Raw genomic sequence first — 24,456 nt, 5'->3', positions numbered from 1 at the left:
TTTGTATGCAGGGATATAAATCGCCAGATTTTACTAGGGAAACTCCGCTTGTTTTATTTCTCCAGCGCTCGACCAAATCTATCGAACTGTGAGGTAGAGAGCTGCACAGGGTTGAATTTCTGTCTCCACTCCATCCCACGTGCTTCCACACTTTCCGCACCCCATACTCAAGTTACCCAACACCATTCCCTCCACATTCCCAAGTACATTATCCCCATCCACGTGCACCACCAGTTTTCACTACTCTCCTGATATGTCATTTATTTATTGTACAAATGATTTTTTACACTTGGGTTGGTTTTATATTCATTATAACTACATAAATCTACATTCTTATATGATATAGAAAAACACAAATATAATTAATACTTTTCTAATGAATGGACCGCCACCTTAGAATCCGCGTTCTGCCTAGTAACAGATGACTCGAGAGTTGCTAATGTCAGAACCCCCTCCTCCTCGACTCTTCCTCATGTCTGTGTGACATCTTGGTGTGTGTTCGTGAGTGTGTGTGTGTGTGTGTGTGTCTGTCTCCTCATCGCCACGCCCCTCCCTTGTTTATCGGTCATTTGTCACGGCCGTCCGAAATTCTCGTCCTTGTTAGTGTGTGTATTGAAGGTCCTGTTGTGTGTTTAACCCAGTGTGTGCGGCTATGTTCAGCGTCCTTACTGTGGTTAGAGTGCGTTATTCGCTTGTCACAGTTTCTAGTTTTGCTTTCGCTCTGTGTTGTGCTTCGTGTTTTGCTTTCGTTTTTTGTTAAGTGTTAAAATATACGTCTGTTTCTGTTTGAACTCAGATATGCTTCAATCCTATGAAATGAAAGAGAACATGTCTTGTGCTGTATCACATGTGCAAATACAGGAAATTTCACATCTGCTGACCTTGTGATCTGAAGAGTTTTTTTTACTATGCATAAATATTTATGTCTAATGTTTAATGAATCTGATGCGTGTTCGTGTTCACAATTTCATGCATAAAAATCAGATGGTGTCCTATTTCTACAGAGATGGAACATTTACCCCAAAGCCACCATATAATGGCAGATTAGACTCAAACAAAAACTTGCCCAACTTCACTTTGTCCATCCACAATGTGACAGTGAGAGACTCCGGTGTTTACTGGTGTACATTTAACAACGAGGAAACAGAAAGTTTAAGCAAGGACAGGTATCTGTTAGTAGATAAATGTTTTTATCATCATAAGTAAAAACCATGGATGCATTGAAAATTTAAGTTTTTCTGAAAGCTGTGTACAGTTTTTTGGAAAGACGTATGCAGTTCTGTGCAGGTCTGTGATGGATGTAAAAAAGTGTCTTTGTTGTGACACTGAATGTCCTTTGACTATATAAGGTTTCCTGTTTATAGATAGCAGTACTGCTGAAAGGTCATGCATGTAGCAGATGTGATGGCGTCCTCTTGCACGCACATGCTGATTCTACACGTTCTACTCTACGGCTTTGTCTTCACGAGCTCCTCCGCAGGTAGGTCTCCTTTAGGCGTATCTTTTAAAACAATCTTAGTAGACACTTCACCTGTGACAGGTAGTACTATATCCCTCATATAAGAGAACTGCCATTATGCATTGAGTTGAACATTTGTGTGGTCATTTTTAAGCTTTTCAGAAAGTAACGCAAGTGGTGTGTTGTTTTAGTAAGAAGGCTGTGCAGTTTGAAAATACTGGTCCAACTGACTCCCAGTATAACAGACTGATGCTGGGAACTCAGAAGGTCCAGTCATAAAATCCAAGAATGTTTTGGATGAGAACCCTCTGTGTTACCACTCATGATAAACAGCTTGTCATGTAATTACAATGATAATATTAAACAATATACTATATATATAATATTTAACACTTTTACTGTAATTTCACAAGCTTGTTTGTTTTTAGCATTAATTCTAATAACAGAATAACTGTAGACTAATAATGCAACACAAAAACAGTGATGTACACATTAGGTATGCTGATTTAAAACATACCCTTGACATAATTTTCCAAGATGACACTCTTTGCATATGTGTTTTAATCACAGGTCTTAATCACGTTAACCATGTTAAAAAATAATCCATTATTATTATTAACATCTAATCAGATGAAAGTTTAACCAAATGATGTAAAAAATCTAAAGGCCACAGGCATTAGCAAAAACATGAAAAGCAAATAATGATTTATGAGCTAAATCTCTTTTATCAGAAGTCCATAAGGACGAATTGCACTTTCCACAATGTTTTTCTCCAGCTGCGGGTCAGCATCATGTGGTATTTCTATGAGTCAGTAGTCTTTGCGTTGACAGACTTTCCTTATTTCTGGATTAATTCTGTTTTGCAAGATGACCTTGTACCTCTGCCTTGTCTTAGTTTTATATGTTTTTGCATAGTATTGTTCTGCCTCAGATATATCTGGAGTTGAGTAGATTCCATGGCCATATTTTGCACGCTGACCAGCTTTGTAGTGTGAGGCAATGATTTTTTCAGTGGCCTCCTTGCTGGTGCCATGGTAGGAGACTGGCCACTCTCCAGGATCAGACTGGTTCCTCCATCCACCCGGCCCCAACCACTTATTCCCATCTTCGTACTTATCCAGAACCTTTAGGGCACATCGGTACCATCCACACGGGCGTGTGTATATTTCACTTCCACGATAGGCCTCAGCTCTTTTAGCTGGCAGTTTCCTAAAATCATAATCATACTTTGGCTCAAAAAACTTTGGCTCAAATTCACAAACAGTTCCTTCTGTGGTCCATACCAGTCACTGTCAAATGAATCATTATTATCAGCAGAAGTGGTAGAGGGATCAGACTTGGTCTGATCTGCAGAATCAGGCTCATAAGCAGTCTCAGAAATGGTCAAGTCCTTAAAAGAAGACTTGGTTACCTCTTGTGATAGAATTTCATATTTCATAATCAGTTCTGTTACCGTGAGCCGGTGTGTTCTCATCACCATATCGTTCAGCACTCTTGAGATGAAGTTGTGTAAGGTCAGTTCTTCAGGTGTGCCGCTGCCTGTGAATTCACTGAGTGGCCTCACAATGGCACCAGTGAGAGCAGAGAGAGAACCGAGGAGAACGTCTTGGTTCATCCTGATAACTTGCCGCTTGATAGTTCAAAGATAAATGATGTCTTCGGTTCAGTCTGAGATTAACAGTGACAAGCACCATGTATTTATAGTGCTCGAGTGTGTTGAGAAGGAGACGTGTACTGGAAAAAAAAGCATTTTTGCTGAACTCAGCTATGCTTCAATCCTATGAAATGAAAGAGAACATGTCTTGTGCTGTATCACGTGCAAATACAGAAAATTTCAGATCTGCTGACCTTGTGATCTGAAGAGTTTTTTTTACTATGCATAAATATTTATGTCTAATGTTTAATGAATCTGATGCTGAACTGCTGCTACAGGTGACGGAGTGCGTGTTCACAAATTCATGCATAAAAATCAGACGGTGTCCTATTTCTACAGAGATGGAACGTTTACCCCAAAGCCACCATATAATGGAAGATTAGACTCAAACAAAAACTTGTCCAACTTCACTTTGTCCATCCACAATGTGACAGTGAGAGACTCCGGTGTTTACTGGTGTACATTTAACAAAGAAGAAACAGAAAGTTTAAGCAAGGAGAGGTATCTGTTAGTAGTGTCAGGTAAGCATCCTCCTCCTACATGTATTTACAACCAGAGGTCCTCCTCCAGATTACATTAGAAAAGCAATATTTTGATTCTGATCTGTCAGAATTTTAATTTATCTGAAATTTTTAGTTCAAGCTTTTGTTAACACTTAGTATCAAGTGCTTCAAATTGTAAACGCTGATAAGTTTGCATTGGTTGTTTGAATAAAGGTAGTGGCCAGTCTTTTAGAGTGTACTAAGCAACACAGTCTGCTCTGGCTCAACTCACCCGCTTGTTTTCTACCAAGGAAAGGAAATCCGGTGTCCTGAGGGACAGGGACACTTGAATCAGACACTCATCCTTGTGTGTGTGATTACAGCCATCTCTGTGTTCCTGTCAATCATCACCATCATTCTGCTCAGTGGGATTCCAAAGGTGTGTGTTTTGTCTGCACATATGCCACTACAAACGGATGGGACCTGAGTACATACACACACACCTACATATATACACTCACATGCAGCAGTAGACACTCATGATTCATGCATACATATACATTCATACGTTTCTGGCTGTCAAATAGTGAGAAAATTTGTAATGTGTGAAATTCTGGGAATGTCCCAGACAGATTAGCTTTTTTTTTTTTTCCATTTTATTGAGAATAGAAACAGTTACATACAGTTTTCTTGATACACAGAAAGAAATGTATAAATATACCTACAATTTATTTAGTATGAATGTTAAAATGTAAGTAAATATTTTTCTAAAGGTGCTATTGATATGAAATTCTCACCAGATGTCGGTAACAACCCATCCAGTCCACATATGCAAAGAAATCAAACCATAGATGTCCATAAATTAAGTTTTGTGTATTAATGAGAAAACGTATTGAAAATGCTAACTTAAATTTATTTAATACTTTGTACAAAAGCCTTTGTTGGTGATGACAGCTTCAAGACGCCTCCTGTATGGAGAAACTAGTTGCATGCATTGTTCAGGTGTGATTTCCACACAAACACTCTTAAAATCCTGAAGGTTCCGTGGGCTCCTTCTATGAACTCTTGAGCTTTAGTTCCTTCCATATATTTTCAGTTGGATTCAGGTCTGGGCCATTCTAACAGCTTTATTTTCTTTCTCTGAAACCAGAACTTCAAACTTTAAACGTGCTTCAACATGCTTTTAATTCAGCAATGGAGTCTTGCGTGGTGAGCGTGCATACAGGCCATGGAGGTTGAGTGCATTACTTACTGTTTTCTTTGAAACAATTGTACCTGCTGATTCCAGGTCTTTCTGTAGCTCTCCAGAGGTGGTCCTTGGCTCTTGGACAACTCTTCTGATAATTCTTTTCACTCCTCTGTCTGCAGGGAGCACCTGGTCGTGGCCAGTTTATGGTGAAATGATGTTCTTTCCACTTCCGGATTATGGCCCCAACAGTGCTCACTGGAACGTTTAGTAGTTCAGAAATTCTTCTGTAACCAATGCCATCAGTATGTTTTGCAACAATAAGGCTGCGAAGGTCTTGAGAAAGCTCACTGGTTTTACCCATCATGAGATTTTCTTATGTGGCACCTTGGTAATGAGACACCTTTTTATAGGCCATCAGTTGAACCAGCTGATATTAATTTCAGTGGCAGGATTGCTTTCTAATTACTGATAGATTTCAGCTGGTGTCATGACTTTCCATAGATTTTTGCAGCTCTCTTTCTTCATGCGTTCAATACATTTTCTCTGTGTCGTTTCTCATTATTACACATAACTTAATTTATGGACATTTATGGTTTGATTTCTTTGCGTGTGTGGATTGGATGGGTTGTTATCGACATCTGGTGAGAAGTTCATGTCAATAGCACCTTTAGAAATATATTTACTTAGAAAATTGGTGACGTGTTCAATACTTATTTCACCTGCTATATAGAGTAAGTTTAGATGTTTTTCTGTCATGTGTAGAGTGGTTGTAGATATTTTAACAATAACGTATTGAGCAGGTTTAGATGTTTTTGGTCTATTGTGTAGAGTGGTTGTAGATGTTTTAACTGTAACATATAGAGCAGGTTTCGATGTTTTTATCATATTCATGTGTTTCGGCTGAAGTTGGTTTCTGGGCCTTGTTTTTTCAGGTCAAGCGATGTTGTGAGCGTAGGAACTACACCTCTACTCAACAGCCTTCTGACTCTGGATCCACACATGTTCAGTAGCCTTTGAACTCTGAGTACGAGGTCATGCGTGCCCACCAGTCATACAAGCTAGATCTGCTTATCAACCCAGCATACGAGTCCACCAACTGTACCAGATAAAGCGTGACAACCGCAGAACTTCAAAACCAGTGGCAAACATGTCACAAAGCCTGTGGTTACCTGTGATGATGAACTTTGTCTTAGACTCAGAGAACATAGTGCGGCATCTCTAAACACCTATAAACTGACTGTGAAATTGAAACTAGAACTGATCAGAGCTTGTTGAAGGAGGGTCTTTCTCAAACTCAAGCACGCTTTACAAATATCACTTTTTTTTCTTCTTCTCCCAAAACCAAGCTCAGGCCAAACACAGGCCGCAGGTTGACATGACACACTCAGGATGATCCACTACCCATTTATCTCCTAGCTAACTCTTGAGTATTAGCTAATCGCAAACTAATCATCTTGCTTCTGGTATAGACAGTGTCAGGTAAGCATCCTCCTCCTACATGTGTTTACAACCAGAGGTCCTCCTCCAGATTACATTAATAAAAAGTTGTGTTTGAACAAATCTCTGTGACAGACAATTTTCTTTATGCAGGAAAAGAACAATATACAAATAAACCCAGAGAGGGAAAAGTCTGAGCTAATTGTTATCTAGATTCTTAGTGCTTTTTGAAGAGATTTGAAGAAAAAAAAAAGTTAATTTATTTATTGATAATGGTTCTGTTCCAAAATCACAGTGTTTATTGTCAGATCTATGCTAAGACTTTTAGAAAACAGACTCTGAAATGAATGTGTTTCTTATTATTCTGGGAAGTGTTATTCACTGGGTTCTGTTGTAAATGTTTAAATATAGAGTGCATCTTTAAGCTAATGTGAAGATCAGGTGTACATATTTTACTACAGCATATAAAGAAGGTGTTGATTTTTTTTAAGCATAAAATATACTACATACACTATGTATGAGATAAAACCTTTTTAAAAACCTGTTAAATGAAGCAAGGTGGCAAACCTGAATGGCACACTATCGACATGCCATTTAGTCTGGAGATATGTGGTTCTGAATGCAGGTGTAGATGTTTTAACCATAATGTGTAGAGTAGGAGTAGATGTTTTTGTTTTATCATCTTCTTGTGTTGTGGACCAAGTTGTTTGCTGTGCCTTATTTTTCCAGATAAAGAATGGTGAGCGTGGAAAATACCCCCCCACTCAACAGCCCTCGGACTCAGAATACCCACGCAGCCTGTAAAGTCTGAGTATGAGGTCATACGTGATTACTGGCCATAGGAATCACAGCCATTCATCAACCCAGCATAAAAATCCACCGGAAAATACACAGACACCGCAACGCACTGTTTTTACTGAAATATAAGAACCCCATATCCAGTGTGTCAACAGGGCTGTGATTAGCGGTGATGAGGATGAGCTGTTGGCATGAATATATCTGGACTTCTTCTCTGACTCCATTGCAGACCAGCAATTCTGCAGCTTGATTTTAAAAAGAAAAGCATTTTTTTCTAGAGCTTGCTGTTGGTTGGTCTAGAATTAATATTTCAGCAGCTAATATTCTCAAAATTCACAGCTAAAGTAATTCATTTTGATGAATTTTCATCAACATTTTTTTTTGCTTCACAAACGTGCAGTAATCTATTTTGCATGTTGTATGGAGTGCAACAATAATCTTTGCTTTTTTCATGACAGCTAATATTATCTAAATTCACAGCCAAAATAAACATTTAGTCCTCTTTTGCCGAACCAGTCCCTGTACTGTGAAGGCTGAGAGGGCATAGTGATGCTTTTGTGTATATACATAAACCTGCTGGCGAGAACTTGGTTCTACCCATAGGAGTGTCACAAGGGGAAATGAACAGTACAAAACTATGCACTTCTGTGCAGCACTTTATTTATTATCAGTGCATTGTCCACTATTCGTCCACTGCCGGCCAGCCCTGGGTCTGCAGACGGGTCTTTGGCCAGTGTACTCAGAACACGCAAGTGACCTCTTGCGACGTGCCAAGTTGAGTTCTTAACATTGCCTGGGAAAGACCTCCCCCTATTGACAGAATAAGGATAATTACATTTATCCATAATATTTTACCGTGTACCACTTTCCAGTTTACATGCTAATCAGGTCATGCAGCTGTACGAGTAGCACTCGTTTAGATAGAGTTAATCTTTTTGTTCTGAAACTCTGGAAACCCAAGGCAGGAGCGCTACGTGTGGTGGGTATATTTGTTAATCCTGAAATGGTGTACTGTTAAGCCCTGATTTTGTGTTAAATTCCTGATTTACACGCTGAGAAAAGTCATTTAGAGGTTAAGTTCTAAATAAGCATAATGACATATTAGTCCCTTGGTAGTACCCAGCACAAGCAAGCCCTCTTATTCACTTGGTTCAGTCTTCAGAGTCTCCAGCTCTGATACTGCTCCAACAGGTGCTGCACTTCCTGCACAACACATCCTATACCAGACTTGTACAAGACATGCAACAACACACTGTAATGTCTTCCAAAAGTAGAGTCTATACTGACCCTTCTTGTAGATGGCTTTAGTGTTACATTTCCAATCTTATTTTCTGTTGACCGTTGTTTCTCTTAATGTTTTGTGTATGAGAAGATATAGCTGTGAATCAATTGTGGACTAAATAAATGAGCAAATACAACACAGAGTTGTCTGAATCTTGTTGGGCAAAGTGTGTCAGATCCCTTTTTAGCCTATCAGTGATTTTGGCTAAATTCACTAATTTACACACGTTCATACAAACACCCCCTCGGTTGCGCGAACTGTGATCTGTCCGTCACGTAGTCAGTAATCCAGGAAGGTATCTTCCTTGTGAAGGTATCTACCTGCATCCTTGGAGCTTCTCACGCAGCAGTGAATCCTGGGTTTTGTTGAAGGCACTGGAGAACTCAAAGAACGTGATCCTCAGAGTGCTGTCCTCTTTATCCAGGCAAGAGAGGCCTCACTGACACAGGTAGATGATGGCATCTTCAACTCCAACATTGGGGTCGAAGACAAAGTGCAATGGGTCCATAGAGGTGTGCACCTGAGGTGTAAGATGATCCAAAACTAGTCTCTCCAGGACTTTCATGAGGTTTGTTGTGCAGATGGTCTACAGTCATTTACAGCAGATAGAGAAGACTCATTAGGTAACAGAATAAGACAGGATGTCTTGAACTGAGTACTTGAGCCCTTTTCCGTCACAGGCTGAAGTTAGAGGCAGTGTAGGATCTCACCTAGCTGGTCTGCGCAGGTATCCTGGGGCTGATACTATCGAGCAGTGGTACAGGAAAAAGTCTGCATCTTTCAAGAAGACCATGATTTTTATGCAGGACAATGCTCCATCGCATGCATCGAAGTACTCCACTGCGTGGCTATCCTTAATGTCACGGAACGCTCGCCTCCCGCGAGTCATGTGGTTTAGCGAGCCAGGTGCAGTAGGAGGACTTTTGTTTGTGGCCACGCCTGCACACACCTGTACTTCGTTTTGTCTGTGTGTATTTAAACTCACGTCAGGGTGTGCGGCGCAGTTGGTCGTTGTCGGCGTAATGTTTGAATGTAACGTTTTTGTGTTGATGTATTCTTGTGTATCGAGTTTGTTTAACGTCAATCGTTTCATGTTCATCGTTTGTAATACGTGTGAGTGCTGCTGTCGTTTATGTTAATAAATGTTCGTCCCTGTCGAGGACGTCTGTGCGTCCTGCCCCTCGCTCTGCGGCACTCGGGCCACCACGCGTTACACTTAAAGATGAAAGAATAAATGGCATGGCACCCTTCCTCACCTGACCTAAACCCTATAGAGAACTTGCGGGCCATTCTTAAATGGGAGTTCTATGGTGAAGGAAAACAGTACAGCTCTCTGAACAGTGTCTGGGAGGCGATGGTTGCTGCTGCATAAAAAGTTTATTGTCGACAGATTAAGAAACTGACGGACTCCATGAATGGAAGGCTTAGGACTGTTACTGAAAAGAAGGTTGGCTATATTGGGCACTGATTTTTATAAAAAAAAAAAAAAATTATGTCAGAATTGTTTATTTGTAAATTGAGTTGTTTGTTTATTATTCTCACTTTAACAGATGAAAATAAACAAGTGAGATGGGGAAATCTGCTGAAATGTCTCCATTTATGTTAACAATCTGGTAGCGACCGGCTAGATGAGATTTAAACCAGTAAAAGGCTATTCCCCTAACCCCAACAACATTTTTGAGCCAATCTAGTAAAATATTGTGATCTATAGTATCAAATGCTGCACTCAGATCAACTAATATAAGCAAAGAGACATAACCCTGGTCAGAAGACCACAACAGGTCATTAACTACTGTAATTACTGGTGTCTTTGTATTATAACAAGGCATAAACCTTGACTGAATGGCTTCATGTGTCTGGTTTAGGTATGAGCATAGCCGCAGAGACGGGAACAGACTCGAGCTCTAGGTCTGAAAGTGCTTCTGCACAGTGCACTGCTACAGGAACTGTCTCACAGAGATCAGAGGCATGAGGTCACAAAGCACACAGACAAGAATGAGATGAAAATAACTCAAGCACAGAGGTTTCACATCAGAGTGACATATTCACCAAAAATATTACTTTTTTATCATCATAAGTAAAAACCATGGGTGCATTGAAAATGTAAGTTTTTCTGAAAGCTGTGTACAGTTTTTCGGAAAGATGTATGCAGTTCTGTGCAGGTCTATGCAGGAACGTTTACCCCAAAGCCACCATATAATGGCAGATTAGACTCAAACAAAAACTTGTCCAACTTCACTTTGTCCATCCACAATGTGACAGTGAGAGACTCCGGTGTTTACTGGTGTACATTTAACAAAGAAGAAACAGAAAGTTTAAGCAAGGAGAGGTATCTGTTAGTAGATAAATGTTTTTATCATCATAAGTAAAAACCATGGGTGCATTGAAAATGTAAGTTTTTCTGAAAGCTGTGTACAATTTTTTGGAAAGACGTATGCAGTTCTGTGCAGGTCTGTGATGGATGTAAAAAAGTGTCTTTGTTGTGACACTGAATGTCCTTTGACTATATAAGGTTTCCTGTTTATAGATAGCAGTACTGCTGAAAGGTCATGCATGTAGCAGATGTGATGGCGTCCTCTTGCACACACATGCTGATTCTACACGTTCTACTCTACGGCTTTGTCTTCACGAGCTCCTCCGCAGGTAGGTCTCCTTTAGGCGTATCTTTTAAAACAATCTTAGTAGACACTTCACCTGTGACAGGTAGTACTATATCCCTCATATAAGAGAACTGCCATTATGCATTGAGTTTAACATTTGTGTGGTCATTTTTAAGCTTTTCAGAAAGTAACGCAAGTGGTGTGTTGTTTTAGTAAGAAGGCTGTGCAGTTTGAAAATACTGGTCCATCTGACTCCCAGTATAACAGACTGATGCTGGGAACTCAGAAGGTCCAGTCATAAAATCCAAGAATGTTTTGGATGAGAAATCTGAACCCTCTGTGTTACCACTCATGATAAACAGCTTGTCGTGTAATTACAATGATAATATTAAACAATATACTATATATATAATATTTAACACTTTTACTGTAATTTCACAAGCTTGTTTGTTTTTAGCATTAATTCTAATAACAGAATAACTGTAGACTAATAATGCAACACAAAAACAGTGATGTACACATTAGGTAAGCTGATTTAAAACATACCCTTGACATAATTTTCCAAGATGACACTCTTTGCATATGTGTTTTAATCACAGGTCTTAATCACGTTAACCATGTTAAAAAATAATCCATTATTATTATTAACATCTAATCAGATGAAAGTTTAACCAAATGATGTAAAAAATCTAAAGGCCACAGGCATTAGCAAAAACATGAAAAGCGGATAATGATTTATGAGCTAAATCTCTTTTATCAGAAGTCCATAAGGACGAATTGCACTTTCCACAATGTTTTTCTCCAGCTGCGGGTTAGCATCATGTGGTATTTCTATGAGCCAGTAGTCTTTGCGTTGACAGACTTTCCTTATTTCTGGATTAATTCTGTTTTGCAAGATGACCTTGTACCTCTGCCTTGTCTTAGTTTTATACGTTTTTGCATAGTATTGTTCTGCCTCAGATATATCTGGAGTTGAGTAGATTCCATGGCCATATTTTGCACGCTGACCAGCTTTGTAGTGTGAGGCAATGATTTTTTCAGTGGCCTCCTTGCTGGTGCCATGGTAGGAGACTGGCCACTCTCCAGGATCAGACTGGTTCCTCCATCCACCCGGCCCCAACCACTTATTCCCATCTTCGTACTTATCCAGAACCTTTAGGGCACATCGGTACCATCCACACGGGCGTGTGTATATTTCACCTCCACGATAGGCCTCAGCTCTTTTAGCTGGCAGTTTCCTAAAATCATAATCATACCTTGGCTCAAAGATCTCTGCCATATTCACAAACAGTTCCTTCTGTGGTCCATACCAGTCACTGTCAAATGAATCATTATTATCAGCAGAAGTGGTAGAGGGATCAGACTTGGTCTGATCTGCTGAATCAGGCTGATCAGTATCAGAAATGGTCAAGTCCTTAAAAGAAGACTTGGTTACCTCTTGTGATAGAATTTCATATTTCATAATCAGTTCTGTTACCGTGAGCCGGTGTGTTCTCATCACCATATCGTTCAGCACTCTTGAGATGAAGTTGTGTAAGGTCAGTTCTTCAGGTGTGCCGCTGCCTGTGAATTCACTGAGTGGCCTCACAATGGCACCAGTGAGAGCAGAGAGAGCACCGAGGAGAACGTCTTGGTTCATCCTGATAACTTGCCGCTTGATAGTTCAAAGATAAATGATGTCTTCGGTTCAGTCTGAGATTAACAGTGACAAGCACCATGTATTTATAGTGCTCGAGCGTTTTGAGAAGGAGATGTGTACTGGAAAAAAAGCGTTTTTGCTGAACTCAGCTATGCTTCAATCCTATGAAATGAAAGAGAACATGTCTTGTGCTGTATCACGTGCAAATACAGGAAATTTCACATCTGCTGACCTTGTGATCTAAAGAGTTTTTTTTTACTATGCATAAATATTTATGTCTAATGTTTAATGAATCTGATGCTGAACTGCTGCTACAGGTGTTAAACCCTCCATATTGGTCGAACATGTACCAGAATTCCTCATTTCTTAATTAATTTTATGCAACCCCCTTTTTCTTAAGAACAAAATGTTTGGAGGATAATAAAGTTCCTGTTATTCAGTCTCAGCTGTGACCTTAGGCATCATTAGTAGTAGACTGTGATTGGATTTGTGGATGTTGGTTATTGGCTTGTTGTGTACATGCACACTAAAATAAAAAAAAGGGGGGGGGGGGGGTATAAATTATACCTTGTATCTGCCCTTGGCTGTAAGAACCACATTATTGCATTGTTTAAGGGTTTCCAACAACCTACTCATTAAATGATTGCCCTGAGTGACTGTTTGCTACTCATACAACCACTGGAATCTCAGCGTGCAGTAACCTTCATGTCAAGTTCTGGTCAGCTTGCCACATTTTGTTTCCTCTCTGAAATACCCACACTCATTTAATTTATAATATACCACAAACATTTAACATTTCCTCTATTTGTTTGTGCATTTCCTTTCCATTTTTCTGGAAATTCCCTCTTGACAATTCACATAATGGGAGAATCTTTAAATATTATGAAAATTTGTCTTTTTCTTCCTTTTCCTGTTCCTCTTTTTTAACATTTTCCTAGAAACTCCCTTTCGTTTGTTCACAGCCTGGGAGAGATTAATGTTTAAATAATATGGAATTTTTCAGGGCAGTGTCCTGCATCCAGTACTGATTCTGTTTGTGTATTCTTCATGTCCCTTTTGAACGGAAAATCTTTTACTAGAGTGAAGTTGCCAGAGGAAGGTGGAGGCACATTGTTCTTGTTCGTCCAGGATCCAGAGAAACAAACTGGCTACCTTCACATTGACAAGAGACCTGAAAAAATATTGGAAAGCCCTTGAGAGTGGTGGCTGTGTTGGTAGCGTGATGAGAATGGACATGGACGAGAGAGAAGTGTAGGCCTGCACTTCTGCACTTCTGCCCAGTGCCGGGGTTAAACACACAGACAAGATTTGCTTCCTAAATATGGCAACGATCTGTATTTTGAAATATAAATCTTACACATGCATAAATACTGACTGAAGTGGATTTAAAGACCTGCTGGCATGTGCAACAACTGATTCTCACACTAAATGTGGTATTCTTCTTATATATCACAGTTATCAACACTATCAGTGTTTAACCTCTTCAGTATTGCTTCTAATGTGACTTTTACAAAGGCAAAGTGAATGGCTTAATGGAGTCACCTGTAAATGTCACATCAGACTGAACGCTGTTTGTATGCAGGGATATAAATCGCCAGATTTTACTAGGGAAACTCCGCTTGTTTTATTTCTCCAGCGCTCGACCAAATCTATCGAACTGTGAGGTAGAGAGCTGCACAGGGTTGAATTTCTGTCTCCACTCCATCCCACGTGCTTCCACACTTTCCGCACCCCATACTCAAGTTACCCAACACCATTCCCTCCACATTCCCAAGTACATTATCCCCATCCACGTGCACCACCAGTTTTCACTACTCTCCTGATATGTCATTTATTTATTGTACAAATGATTTTTTACACTTGGGTTGGTTTTATATTCATTATAACTACATAAATCTACATGCTTATATGATATAGAAAAACACAAATATAATTAATACTTTTCTAATGAATGGACCGCCACCTTAGAATCCGCGTTCTGCCTAGTAACAGATGACTCGAGAGTTGCTGTCAGAACCCCCTCCTCCTCGACTCTTCCTCATGTCTGTGTGACATCTTGGTGTGTGTTCGTGAGTGTGTGTGTGTGTGTGTGTGTGTGTGTGTGTGTCTGTCTCCTCATCGCCACGCCCCTCCCTTGTTTACCGGTCATTTGTCACGGCCGTTCGAAATTCTCGTCCTTGTTAGTGTGTGTATTGAAGGTCCTGTTGTGTGTTTAACCCAGTGTGTGCGGCTATGTTCAGCGTCCTTACTGTGGTTAGAGTGCGTTATTCGCTTGTCACGGTTTCTAGTTTTGCTTTCGTTTTTTGTTAAGTGGCAAAATATACGTCTGTTTCTGTTTGAACGACAGCTCGTCTCTGCATCTTGTCTCGTCTCCCAATGTCACAAGCTTAAATTATTCACATATCAGACAGTTACAACTGTCTTAATGCACCATTTCCGTTATATTGTCAGTAACTTATGCCCATGTCACCCCCACCTACATCCGCCACTGCATTTATAAAATAAACTGATTATTTCTAAATGAACAAACATACAGCCAACACAGGTAATCTGATTCAGCCAATGGTTTCAGCTTTCACCTCCTTTTAGCTAGAGCGCTTTTCTCTTTATTTGGTAACTTTAGCGATATCATAATGGATCATTCTTACGTCATAAACGTCCACGTTCCATTCAGAGATGTGTTTACGTAGACTGGCTTGTGCGCCATAGTTAGAATTGTTATCCCAAGAGCCGAATATCGTGCCTTGTGTTTAACACAGAATGGCGTTGTAACCGTTACTGTGCTCGTGTGTGTATACGCATGTTGCACTAGAAACTCAGAGCACCAGAGCACCAATAATCAAGCAATCCCATATTACCAGCAAAAGAAAATCTCTCACTCTGATTAGTGGTTCGGAATAAGGCAAATGGAACCATCAATGAATAATATTTGTCTTACATGTGGCTAATAAAGTATTTTCTCTAGAGTTAAACTCATATACACACGCACTACCAGATGAGTAACCAGACGTGGTGTAATCTGGTATGGTCCTGTATGTAAAAATCAAATCAAAATTTATTTCTATAATGCTTTTTTACAACAGACATTCTCACAAAGCAGCTTTACAAATGTCTGAGTCCAAGCCCCCGGTGAGCAGACCAAGGGTGACAATGGCAAGGAAAAACTCCCTAGAGCATGAGGAGGAAACCTGGAGATGAACCAAGACTCAAAGGTGGGGGCCATCCTCCTCTGGCTGACAATAGTCACCACAATATGTGTGGAATGTGGCAGATGTGATGGCGTCCTCTTGCACACATGCTGATTCTACACGTTAACAGACTGATGCTGGAAACTCAGAAGGTCCAGTCATAAAATCCAAGAATGTTTTGGATGAGAAATCTGAACCCTCTGTGTTACCACTCATGATAAACAGCTTGTCGTGTAATTACAATGATAATATTAAACAATATACTATATATATAATATTTAACACTTTTACTGTAATTTCACAAGCTTGTTTGTTTTTAGCATTAATTCTAATAACAGAATAACTGTAGACACCACAGGGGTAACAATTGTACTGTTGTTGATTTAAGTACAATTTTATTCAAGTTCATCAGTTCTCACTGATATGTATTTGACATAAATGTATTTAAATCTTCCCTTTCTCTTTCAGAAGAGAGGACCTTGTTTGTGTCTGTTGGTGAGGTGGCTACTATACAGTGTGGCCCCAGACATGAGCCACAGGTGTCCTATTTGATGTTCTATTTCTACAGTGAGGGAACGTTTACCCCATTTTTACTGTAATTTCACAAGCTTGTTTGTTTTTAGTATTAATTATAATAACAAAATAACAGAATAGTGACTGCATGCAAAGTCACTAATAATGCAACACAAAAACAGTGATGTACACATTAGGTATGCTGATTTAAAACATACCCTTGACATAATTTTCCAAGATGACACTCTTTGCATGTGTTTTAATCACAGGTCTTAATCACGTTAACCATGTTAAAAAATAATCCATTATTATTATTAACATCTAATCAGATGAAAGTTTAACCAAATGATGTAAAAAATCTAAAGGCCACAGGCATTAGCAAAAACATGAAAAGCAGATAATGATTTATGAGCTAAATCTCTTTTATCAGAAGTCCATAAGGACGAATTGCACTTTCCACAATGTTTTTCTCCAGCTGCGGGTCAGCATCATGTGGTATTTCTATGAGCCAGTAGTCTTTGCGTTGACAGACTTTCCTTATTTCTGGATTAATTCTGTTTTGCAAGATGACCTTGTACCTCTGCCTTGTCTTAGTTTTATATGTTTTTGCATAGTATTGTTCTGCCTCAGATATATCTGGAGTTGAGTATATTCCATGGCCATATTTTGCACGCTGACCAGCTTTGTAGTGTGAGGCAATGATTTTTTCAGTGGCCTCCTTGCTGGTGCCATGGTAGGAGACTGGCCACTCTCCAGGATCAGACTGGTTCCTCCATCCACCCGGCCCCAACCACTTATTCCCATCTTCGTACTTATCCAGAACCTTTAGGGCACATCGGTACCATCCACACGGGCGTGTGTATATTTCACCTCCACGATAGGCCTCAGCTCTGTTAGCTGGCAGATTCCTAAAATCATAATCATACCTTGGCTCAAAGAACTCTGCCATATTCACAAACAGTTCCTTCTGTGGTCCATACCAGTCACTGTCAAATGAATCATTATTATCAGCAGAAGTGGTAGAGGGATCAGACTTGGTCTGATCTGCAGAATCAGGCTGATAAGCAGTATCAGAAATGGTCAAGTCCTTAAAAGAAGACTTGGTTACCTCTTGTGATAGAATTTCATATTTCATAATCAGTTCTGTTACCGTGAGCCGGTGTGTTCTCATCACCATATCGTTCAGCACTCTTGAGATGAAGTTGTGTAGGGTCAGTTCTTCAGGCGTGCCGCTGCCTGTGAATTCACTGAGTGGCCTCACAATGGCACCAGTGAGAGCAGAGAGAGCACCGAGGAGAACGTCTTGGTTCATCCTGATAACTTGCCGCTTGATAGTTCAAAGATAAATGATGTCTTCGGTTCAGTCTGAGATTAACAGTGACAAGCACCATGTATTTATAGTGCTCGAGCGTTTTGACGTGTACTGGAAAAAAAGCGTTTTTGCTGAACTCAGCTATGCTTCAATCTCTTTCAAAATGAAAGAGAACATGTCTTGTGCTGTATCACATGTGCAAATACAGGAAATTTCACATCTGCTGACCTTGTGATCTGAAGAGTTTTTTTTTTTACTATGCATAAATATTTATGTCTAATGTTTAATGAATCTGATGCTGAACTGCTGCTACAGGTGACGGAGTGCGTGTTCACAAATTCATGCATAAAAATCAGATGGTGTCCTATTTCTACAGAGATGGATCGTTTACCCCAAAGCCACCATATAATGGAAGATTAGACTCAAAACAAAAACTTGTCCAACTTCACTTTGTCCATCCACAATGTGACAGTGAGAGACTCCGGTGTATACTGGTGTACATTTAACAACGAGGAAACAGAAAGTTTAAGCAAGGAGACGTATCTGTTAGTAGTGTCAGGTAAGCATCCTCCCCCTACATGTATTTACAACCAGAGGTCCTCCTCCAGATTACATTAATAGAAAGTTGTGTGTTTGAACAAATCTCTGTGACAGACAATTTTCTTCATGCAGGAAAAGAACAATATACAAATAAACCCAGAGAGGGAAAAGTCTGAGCTAATAGTTATCTAGATTCTTAGTGCTTTTTGAAGAGATTTGAAGAAAAAAAAAAAGTTAATTTATTTATTGATAATGGTTCTGTTCCAAAATCACAGTGTTTATTGTCAGATCTATGCTAAGACTTTTAGAAAACAGACTCTGAAATGAAGGTGTTTCTTATTATTCTGGGAAATGTTATTCACTGGGTTCTGTTGTAAATGTTTGAATATAGAGTGCATCTTTAAGCTAATGTGAAGATCAGGTGTACATATTTTACTACAGCATATAAAGAAGGTGCTGATTTTTTTAAGCATAAAATATACTACTCACACTATGTATGAGATAAAACCTTTTTAAAAACCTGTTAAATGAAGCAAGGTGGCTACTGTGAAGGCTGAGAGGGCATAGTGCTGCTTTTGTGTATATACATAAACCTGCTGGCGAGAACATGGTTCTACCCATAGGAGTGTCACAAGGGGAAATGAACAGTACAAAACTATTCACTTCTGTGCAGCACTTTATCTATTATCAGTGCATTGTCCACTATTCGTCCACTGCCGGCCAGCCTTGGGTCTGCAGACGGGTCTTTGGCCAGTGTACTCAGAACACGCAAGTGACCTCTTGTGACGTGCCAAGTAGAGTTCTAAACATTGCCTGGGAAAGAGCTCCCCCTATTGACAGAATAAGGATAATTACGTTTATCCATCATATTTTACCATGTACCACTTTCCAGTTTACATGCTAATGCAGCTGTACGAGTAGCACTCGTTTAGATAGAGTTAATCTTTTTGTTCTGAAACTCTGGAAACCCAAGGCAGGAGCGCTACGTGTGGTGGGTATATTTGTTAATCCTGAAATGGTGTACTGTTAAGCCCTGATTTTGTGTTAAATTCCTGATTTACACGCTGAGAAAAGTCATTTAGAGGTTAAGTTCTAAATAAGCATAATGACATATTAGTCCCTTGGTAGTACCCAGCACAAGCAAGCCCTCTTATTCACTTGGTTCAGTCTTCAGAGTCTCCAGCTCTGATACTGCTCCAACAGGTGCTGCACTTCCTGCACAACACATCCTATACCAGACTTGTACAAGACATGCAACAACACACTGTAATGTCTTCCAAAAGTAGAGTCTATACTGACCCTTCTTGTAGATGGCTTTAGTGTTACATTTCCAATCCAGCCTGCTGTCAAGGTTTAAGAAGGTTTAAGAATGTTTAAGAAGAGGTGGCTGTTACCACACAATGCCACAAATCTACCCGTTCCCTGTACTTGGTCTCCAGGCTACCCCTGACCCACCCCACCACCTCAAAATCATCTGAAAATTCCTACAAGTGCAAGGATGCAAGATGGCGCCGGTGAAGTCGGCTGCCGTCACGACTGCTCCGTCCACACCTGGCACTTTTTTCGCTCTTTTTGCTCTTCCCGCTACCCCTGATTTCTCCGCAGCCCTTCTCTACACACCACGGCGCGTATCTCGTACAGCAGAGACGCCCTTATTTCTCTTAATCTACATAGCACTCACCTCAAGCCGTCTGTAACCCCGGACCCAAGATGGCCGACGGAGATCCTGAGGGAAAACAAAACGCGGCACGAGGAAAAAGCCTCGAGGGAAGCGAGCCGGCGTCAGGAACAGGCTGAGGGCTGGGGCACACCGAGCTCCCTTACCTAGCATCCTGCTAGCCAATGTCCAGTCTCTGGATAACAAGCTCGATGACCTCCGGGCCAGGATAAAGCTCCAGAGGGACATTCGGGACTGCAATCTCCTCTGCTTCACCAAGTCGTGGCTGAACCCAGCGGTACCAAACCACGCTATCCAGCCGGCCGAGTTCTTCTCGGTTCACCGCATGGACAGGACGGCAGATTCGGGGAAGTCGAGAGGCGGCGGAGTGTGTGTAATGGTAAACAACAGCTGGTGTAAAAATGCCAATGTTGTTACTCTCACACGCTCCTGCTCACCCAACCTGGAGCTGCTCGTCCTCAAGCTTCGTCCATTCTACCTTCCCCGGGAGTTCACTTCGGTCATCATCAACACCGTGTACATCCCACCTCAGGCTAACATGGACACTGCACTGTGTGAACTTCATGAGGCTCTCACACAGTTTCAGACACAGCACCGGGACGCTGCACTTTTTGTGCTTGGGGATTTCAACAGCGCTAACCTCAAGCGTGCAGTGCCCAACCTTTACCAGCACGTAACCTTCCCCACCAGGGGAAATAGGACACTAGACCACTGCTACACCCCATACAAGGACAGTTACAAGGCACTAGCTCATCCACCGTTTGGTAAGTCGGACCACGCCGCCATCTTCCTCCTACCAAAATATAAACAAAGGCTGAAACGGAAAGCTCCGGTTCAGAGGGAGGTCGTGCGCTGGACAGACCAATCGGTGGCCGCTCTGGATGACGCAGCCTGGGACATGTTCCGGCGCAGCACTGATGATGTCAGCGAGTTTACGGAGGCAGTAGTAGGGTTTATTGGGAAACTGGTGGACGACACGATCCCAAGAATCACCATAAAGAAGTTTTCCAACCAGAAGCCCTGGGTGGACAGAACCATCCGCGAGGCACTGAACTCTCGCACTGCTGCCTACAATGCGGGGATCATCAGCGGGAACATGGACGAGTACAAGTCTGCAGCATACGGAGTGCGCAGGGCGGTGAGGGAGGCGAAGCGGCGCTACGGGAAGAAACTATAGACACAGTTCCAGCAGAGTGGCTCTAGATCCCTGTGGCAGGGACTACGGACGATCACGGACTACAGGAGCCCACCCTCCGGACTGATGAGTGCGGATGAGTCTCTGGCGAACGAGCTGAATACATTTTTCGCTCGCTTCGAGGCTACATCTAACAGCGCCAATGTTAACGGCGCTAGTGCTAACAGCACTAATGCTAACAGCGCTAGTCCAAATGGCACTATCGGCGCAGCCAATGGCACGGGGCCCACCATAGAACAGCGCCCTCTCATCATCACCGAGAGTGACGTGAGGAGAGTGTTTAAAAGGGTGAATACCAGGAAGGCGTTGGGACCAGACGGTATCTGCGGGAGGGTCCTCAAAGCCTGCGCAGATCAACTAGCCCCGGTATTCACCGACATCTTCAATCTCTCCTTGACGCTCGGTATCGTCCCGTCCATCTTCAAGCGCTCCACCATCGTCCCCGTCCCGAAGAAACCTCGACCCTCCGACCTCAATGACTACCGTCATGTCACCCTCACATCAGTCGTGATGAAGTGCTTTGAAAAGCTAGTCAGAGTCTTCATCACATCTTCACTGCCAGCCTCCATGGACCCACTGCAGTTTGCATACCGCCGCAACCGCTCCACTGACGATGCAATTGCACATCTGCTCCACACTACACTGACTCACTTGGACGAAGGGAGGGGAAATTATGTTAAAATGCTATTTGTCGACTACAGTTCAGCATTTAACACTATCATCCCCTCCCTACTCACTACTAAGTTGGGGGATCTAGGACTGCATACATCCTTGTGCGACTGGATCTCCAACTTCCTAACAGACAGACCACAATCAGTACGGGTGGGCAACTGCGCCTCATCCACCCTCACCCTCAGCACTGGCGCTCCTCAGGGTTGTGTCCTAAGCCCCTTGCTCTACTCACTGTACACCTATGACTGCACAGCCACTTCCAGCTCCATTATCATTGTCAAGTTTGTTGACGACACCGTTGTCATGGGTCTGATCTCGGACAACGACGAGAGGGCCTACCTGGAGGAGATTAAACACCTGGAAAACTGGTGCCAGGAAAATAATCTCCTCCTAAACGTCAGTAAGACAAAGGAGCTGATCGTGGATTGCAGCAAGAAGCAGGAGCGGCACTACCAACCTGTGAGGATCAGTGGAACCACGGTGGATAGAGTAGATAGTTTCAGGTACCTTGGTGTTCACATCTCACAGGACCTGTCCTGGTCCCGCCATACCAACTCCCTGGCAAAGAAGGCTCGTCAGCGTCTTTACCACCTCAGACGCCTAAGAGACTTCAGACTGCCCTCCAAAGTACTGCGGAACTTCTACACCTGCACTATCGAGAGCATCCTCACCGGGAACATCACAGTCTGGTTTGGGAATAGCACCAAGCAGGACAGACAAGCACTCCAAAGAGTAGTGCGTTCAGCAGAGCGCATCACTCACACAGAACTTCCTGACCTGCAGACCATCTACTGCAAGCGGTGCCAGACCAAGGCCAGGAGAATTGTGAAGGACCCCACCCATCCCAACAATAGACTCTTCTCTCTGTTGAGGTCAGGGAGGCGCTTTCGCTCCCTGAAGACCAAGACAGAGAGGCTGAAGAGGAGCTTCTTCCCACAGGCCATTCAGGCCCTGAATCAGGGAAACTGATAAACTGTGGGGACCACCACCACCATGTAACATTTATATATATATATATATATATATATATATATATATATATATATATATATATATATATATATATACACACATATACAGTTTTTATATTCAATTACCTTGTTACACAACAACTGTAGATATATTTTGTACATACATAGAATATATATATTTATCTTGCATATATATATTTCACATATAGAGAATATCTATATTTCTCTATGCACCCCTGTTTTCTTTTCCTCAGTTTGGACAGAGCACTCTCCACCATTTCACAGCGAGTTATACTGTGTATGACTATGTATGTCACGAATAAAGCAAACTTGAAACTTGAAACTTGAAGTGACAGGATTCCTAGTTATATTGAAAGCCTGAAGTGTAAGTGTGAAAAGGAAAGGTGACCCTGCCATGCTCCTGTGCTGCTAAGCACCTTGTAAGAGCCAGGTATGTGTAAATTTATTGTTACTTCAATTACGGTCAGAGTATGTCATGGGGTGACATGATAATAATGAATAATTATTCACTTGTGCAACTGCCTGTTGTGTGCTAGAGAGAGGTTACATTAAGGACTCTTATTTTCTGTTGACCGTTGTTTTTCTTAATGTTTTGTGTATGTGAAGATGGAGCTGTGAATCAATTGTGGACTAAATAAATGAGCAAATACAACACAGAGTTGTCAGAATCTTGTTGGGCAAAGTGTGTCAGATCCCTTTTTAGCCTATCAGTGATTTTGGCTAAATTCACTAATTTACACACGTTCATACAAACACCCCCTCGGTTGCACGAACTGTGATCTGTCCGTCACGTAGTCAGTAATCCAGGAGGCTGTGAAGGTATCTACCCGCATCCTTTGGAGCTTCTCACGCAGCAGTGAATCCTGGGTTTTGTTGAAGGCACTGGAGAACTCAAAGAACGTGATCCTCAGAGTGCTGTCCTCTTTATCCAGGCAAGAGAGGCCTCACTGACACAGGTAGATGATGGCATCTTCAACTCCAACATTGGGGTCGAAGACAAAGTGCAATGGGTCCATAGAGGTGTGCACCTGAGGTGTAAGATGATCCAAAACTAGTCTCTCCAGGACTTTCATGAGGTTTGTTGTGCAGATGGTCTACAGTCATTTACAGCAGATAGAGAAGACTCATTAGGTAACAGAATAAGACAGGATGTCTTGAACTGAGTACTTGAGCCCTTTTCCGTCACAGGCTGAAGTTAGAGGCAGTGTAGGATCTCACCTAGCTGGTCTGCGCAGGTATCCTGGGGCTGATACTATCGAGCAGTGGTACAGGAAAAAGTCTGCATCTTTCAAGAAGACCATGATTTTTATGCAGGACAATGCTCCATCGCATGCATCGAAGTACTCCACTGCGTGGCTATCCTTAATGTCACGGAACGCTCGCCTCCCGCGAGTCATGTGGTTTAGCGAGCCAGGTGCAGTAGGAGGACTTTTGTTTGTGGCCACGCCTGCACACACCTGTACTTCGTTTTGTCTGTGTGTATTTAAACTCACGTCAGGGTGTGCGGCGCAGTTGGTCGTTGTCGGCGTAATGTTTGAATGTAACGTTTTTGTGTTGATGTATTCTTGTGTATCGAGTTTGTTTAACGTCAATCGTTTCATGTTCATCGTTTGTAATACGTGTGAGTGCTGCTGTCGTTTATGTTAATAAATGTTCGTCCCTGTCGAGGACGTCTGTGCGTCCTGCCCCTCGCTCTGCGGCACTCGGGCCACCACGCGTTACACTTAAAGATGAAAGAATAAATGGCATGGCACCCTTCCTCACCTGACCTAAACCCTATAGAGAACTTGCGGGCCATTCTTAAATGGGAGTTCTATGGTGAAGGA

General features: G+C 41.7%; 2 protein-coding genes and 1 long non-coding RNA gene across 4 annotated transcripts in view; 1 reads left to right on the top strand and 2 right to left on the bottom strand.

Annotated features, from left to right (window-relative positions):
- The window catches only part of zgc:174863 (uncharacterized), a 35,735-nt gene extending 15,735 nt beyond the window's left edge, over positions 1-20,000 (bottom strand). Inside the window, exon 1 of the mRNA XM_081710668.1 lies at positions 19,775-20,000. Coding sequence (XP_081566794.1) covers positions 19,775-19,999 — 225 coding nt within the window. The 5' untranslated portion in view covers position 20,000. The remainder of the gene's footprint in view (positions 1-19,774) is intronic.
- On the top strand, positions 1,152-8,431 carry LOC118242016 (uncharacterized). 2 transcript variants are annotated; one of them, XR_014122670.1, is made up of 6 exons: positions 1,152-1,166; positions 1,365-1,480; positions 3,453-3,634; positions 3,907-4,034; positions 5,717-6,263; positions 6,951-8,431. It is a non-coding gene; the product is annotated as an uncharacterized LOC118242016 (long non-coding RNA). The 2 variants fall into 2 exon arrangements; XR_014122669.1 differs by lacking the exon at positions 6,951-8,431 and having other exon boundaries at positions 5,717-6,344.
- Positions 10,333-12,879, bottom strand: LOC145656960 (uncharacterized). Its single transcript, XM_081710670.1, has one exon. It carries the CDS (start codon positions 12,538-12,540, stop codon positions 11,644-11,646), a length of 897 nt encoding a protein of 298 aa, XP_081566796.1. The 5' UTR covers positions 12,541-12,879; the 3' UTR covers positions 10,333-11,643.
- Positions 20,001-24,456: the final 4,456 nt, after the last annotated feature.

This window comes from Electrophorus electricus, chromosome 3, assembly GCF_041902795.1.
Source record: "Electrophorus electricus isolate QZ-2024a chromosome 3, ASM4190279v1, whole genome shotgun sequence".
In the NCBI taxonomy this organism is placed as follows: domain Eukaryota; kingdom Metazoa; phylum Chordata; class Actinopteri; order Gymnotiformes; family Gymnotidae; genus Electrophorus; species Electrophorus electricus.
This window is presented reverse-complemented; position numbering and strand designations above follow the sequence as displayed.

What these genes read in the sequence shown, in the direction of transcription:
- LOC145656960 (XM_081710670.1), bottom strand. Translation starts at nt 12,540, where the DNA reads ATGAACCAAGACGTTCTCCTCGGTGCTCTCTCTGCTCTCACTGGTGCC.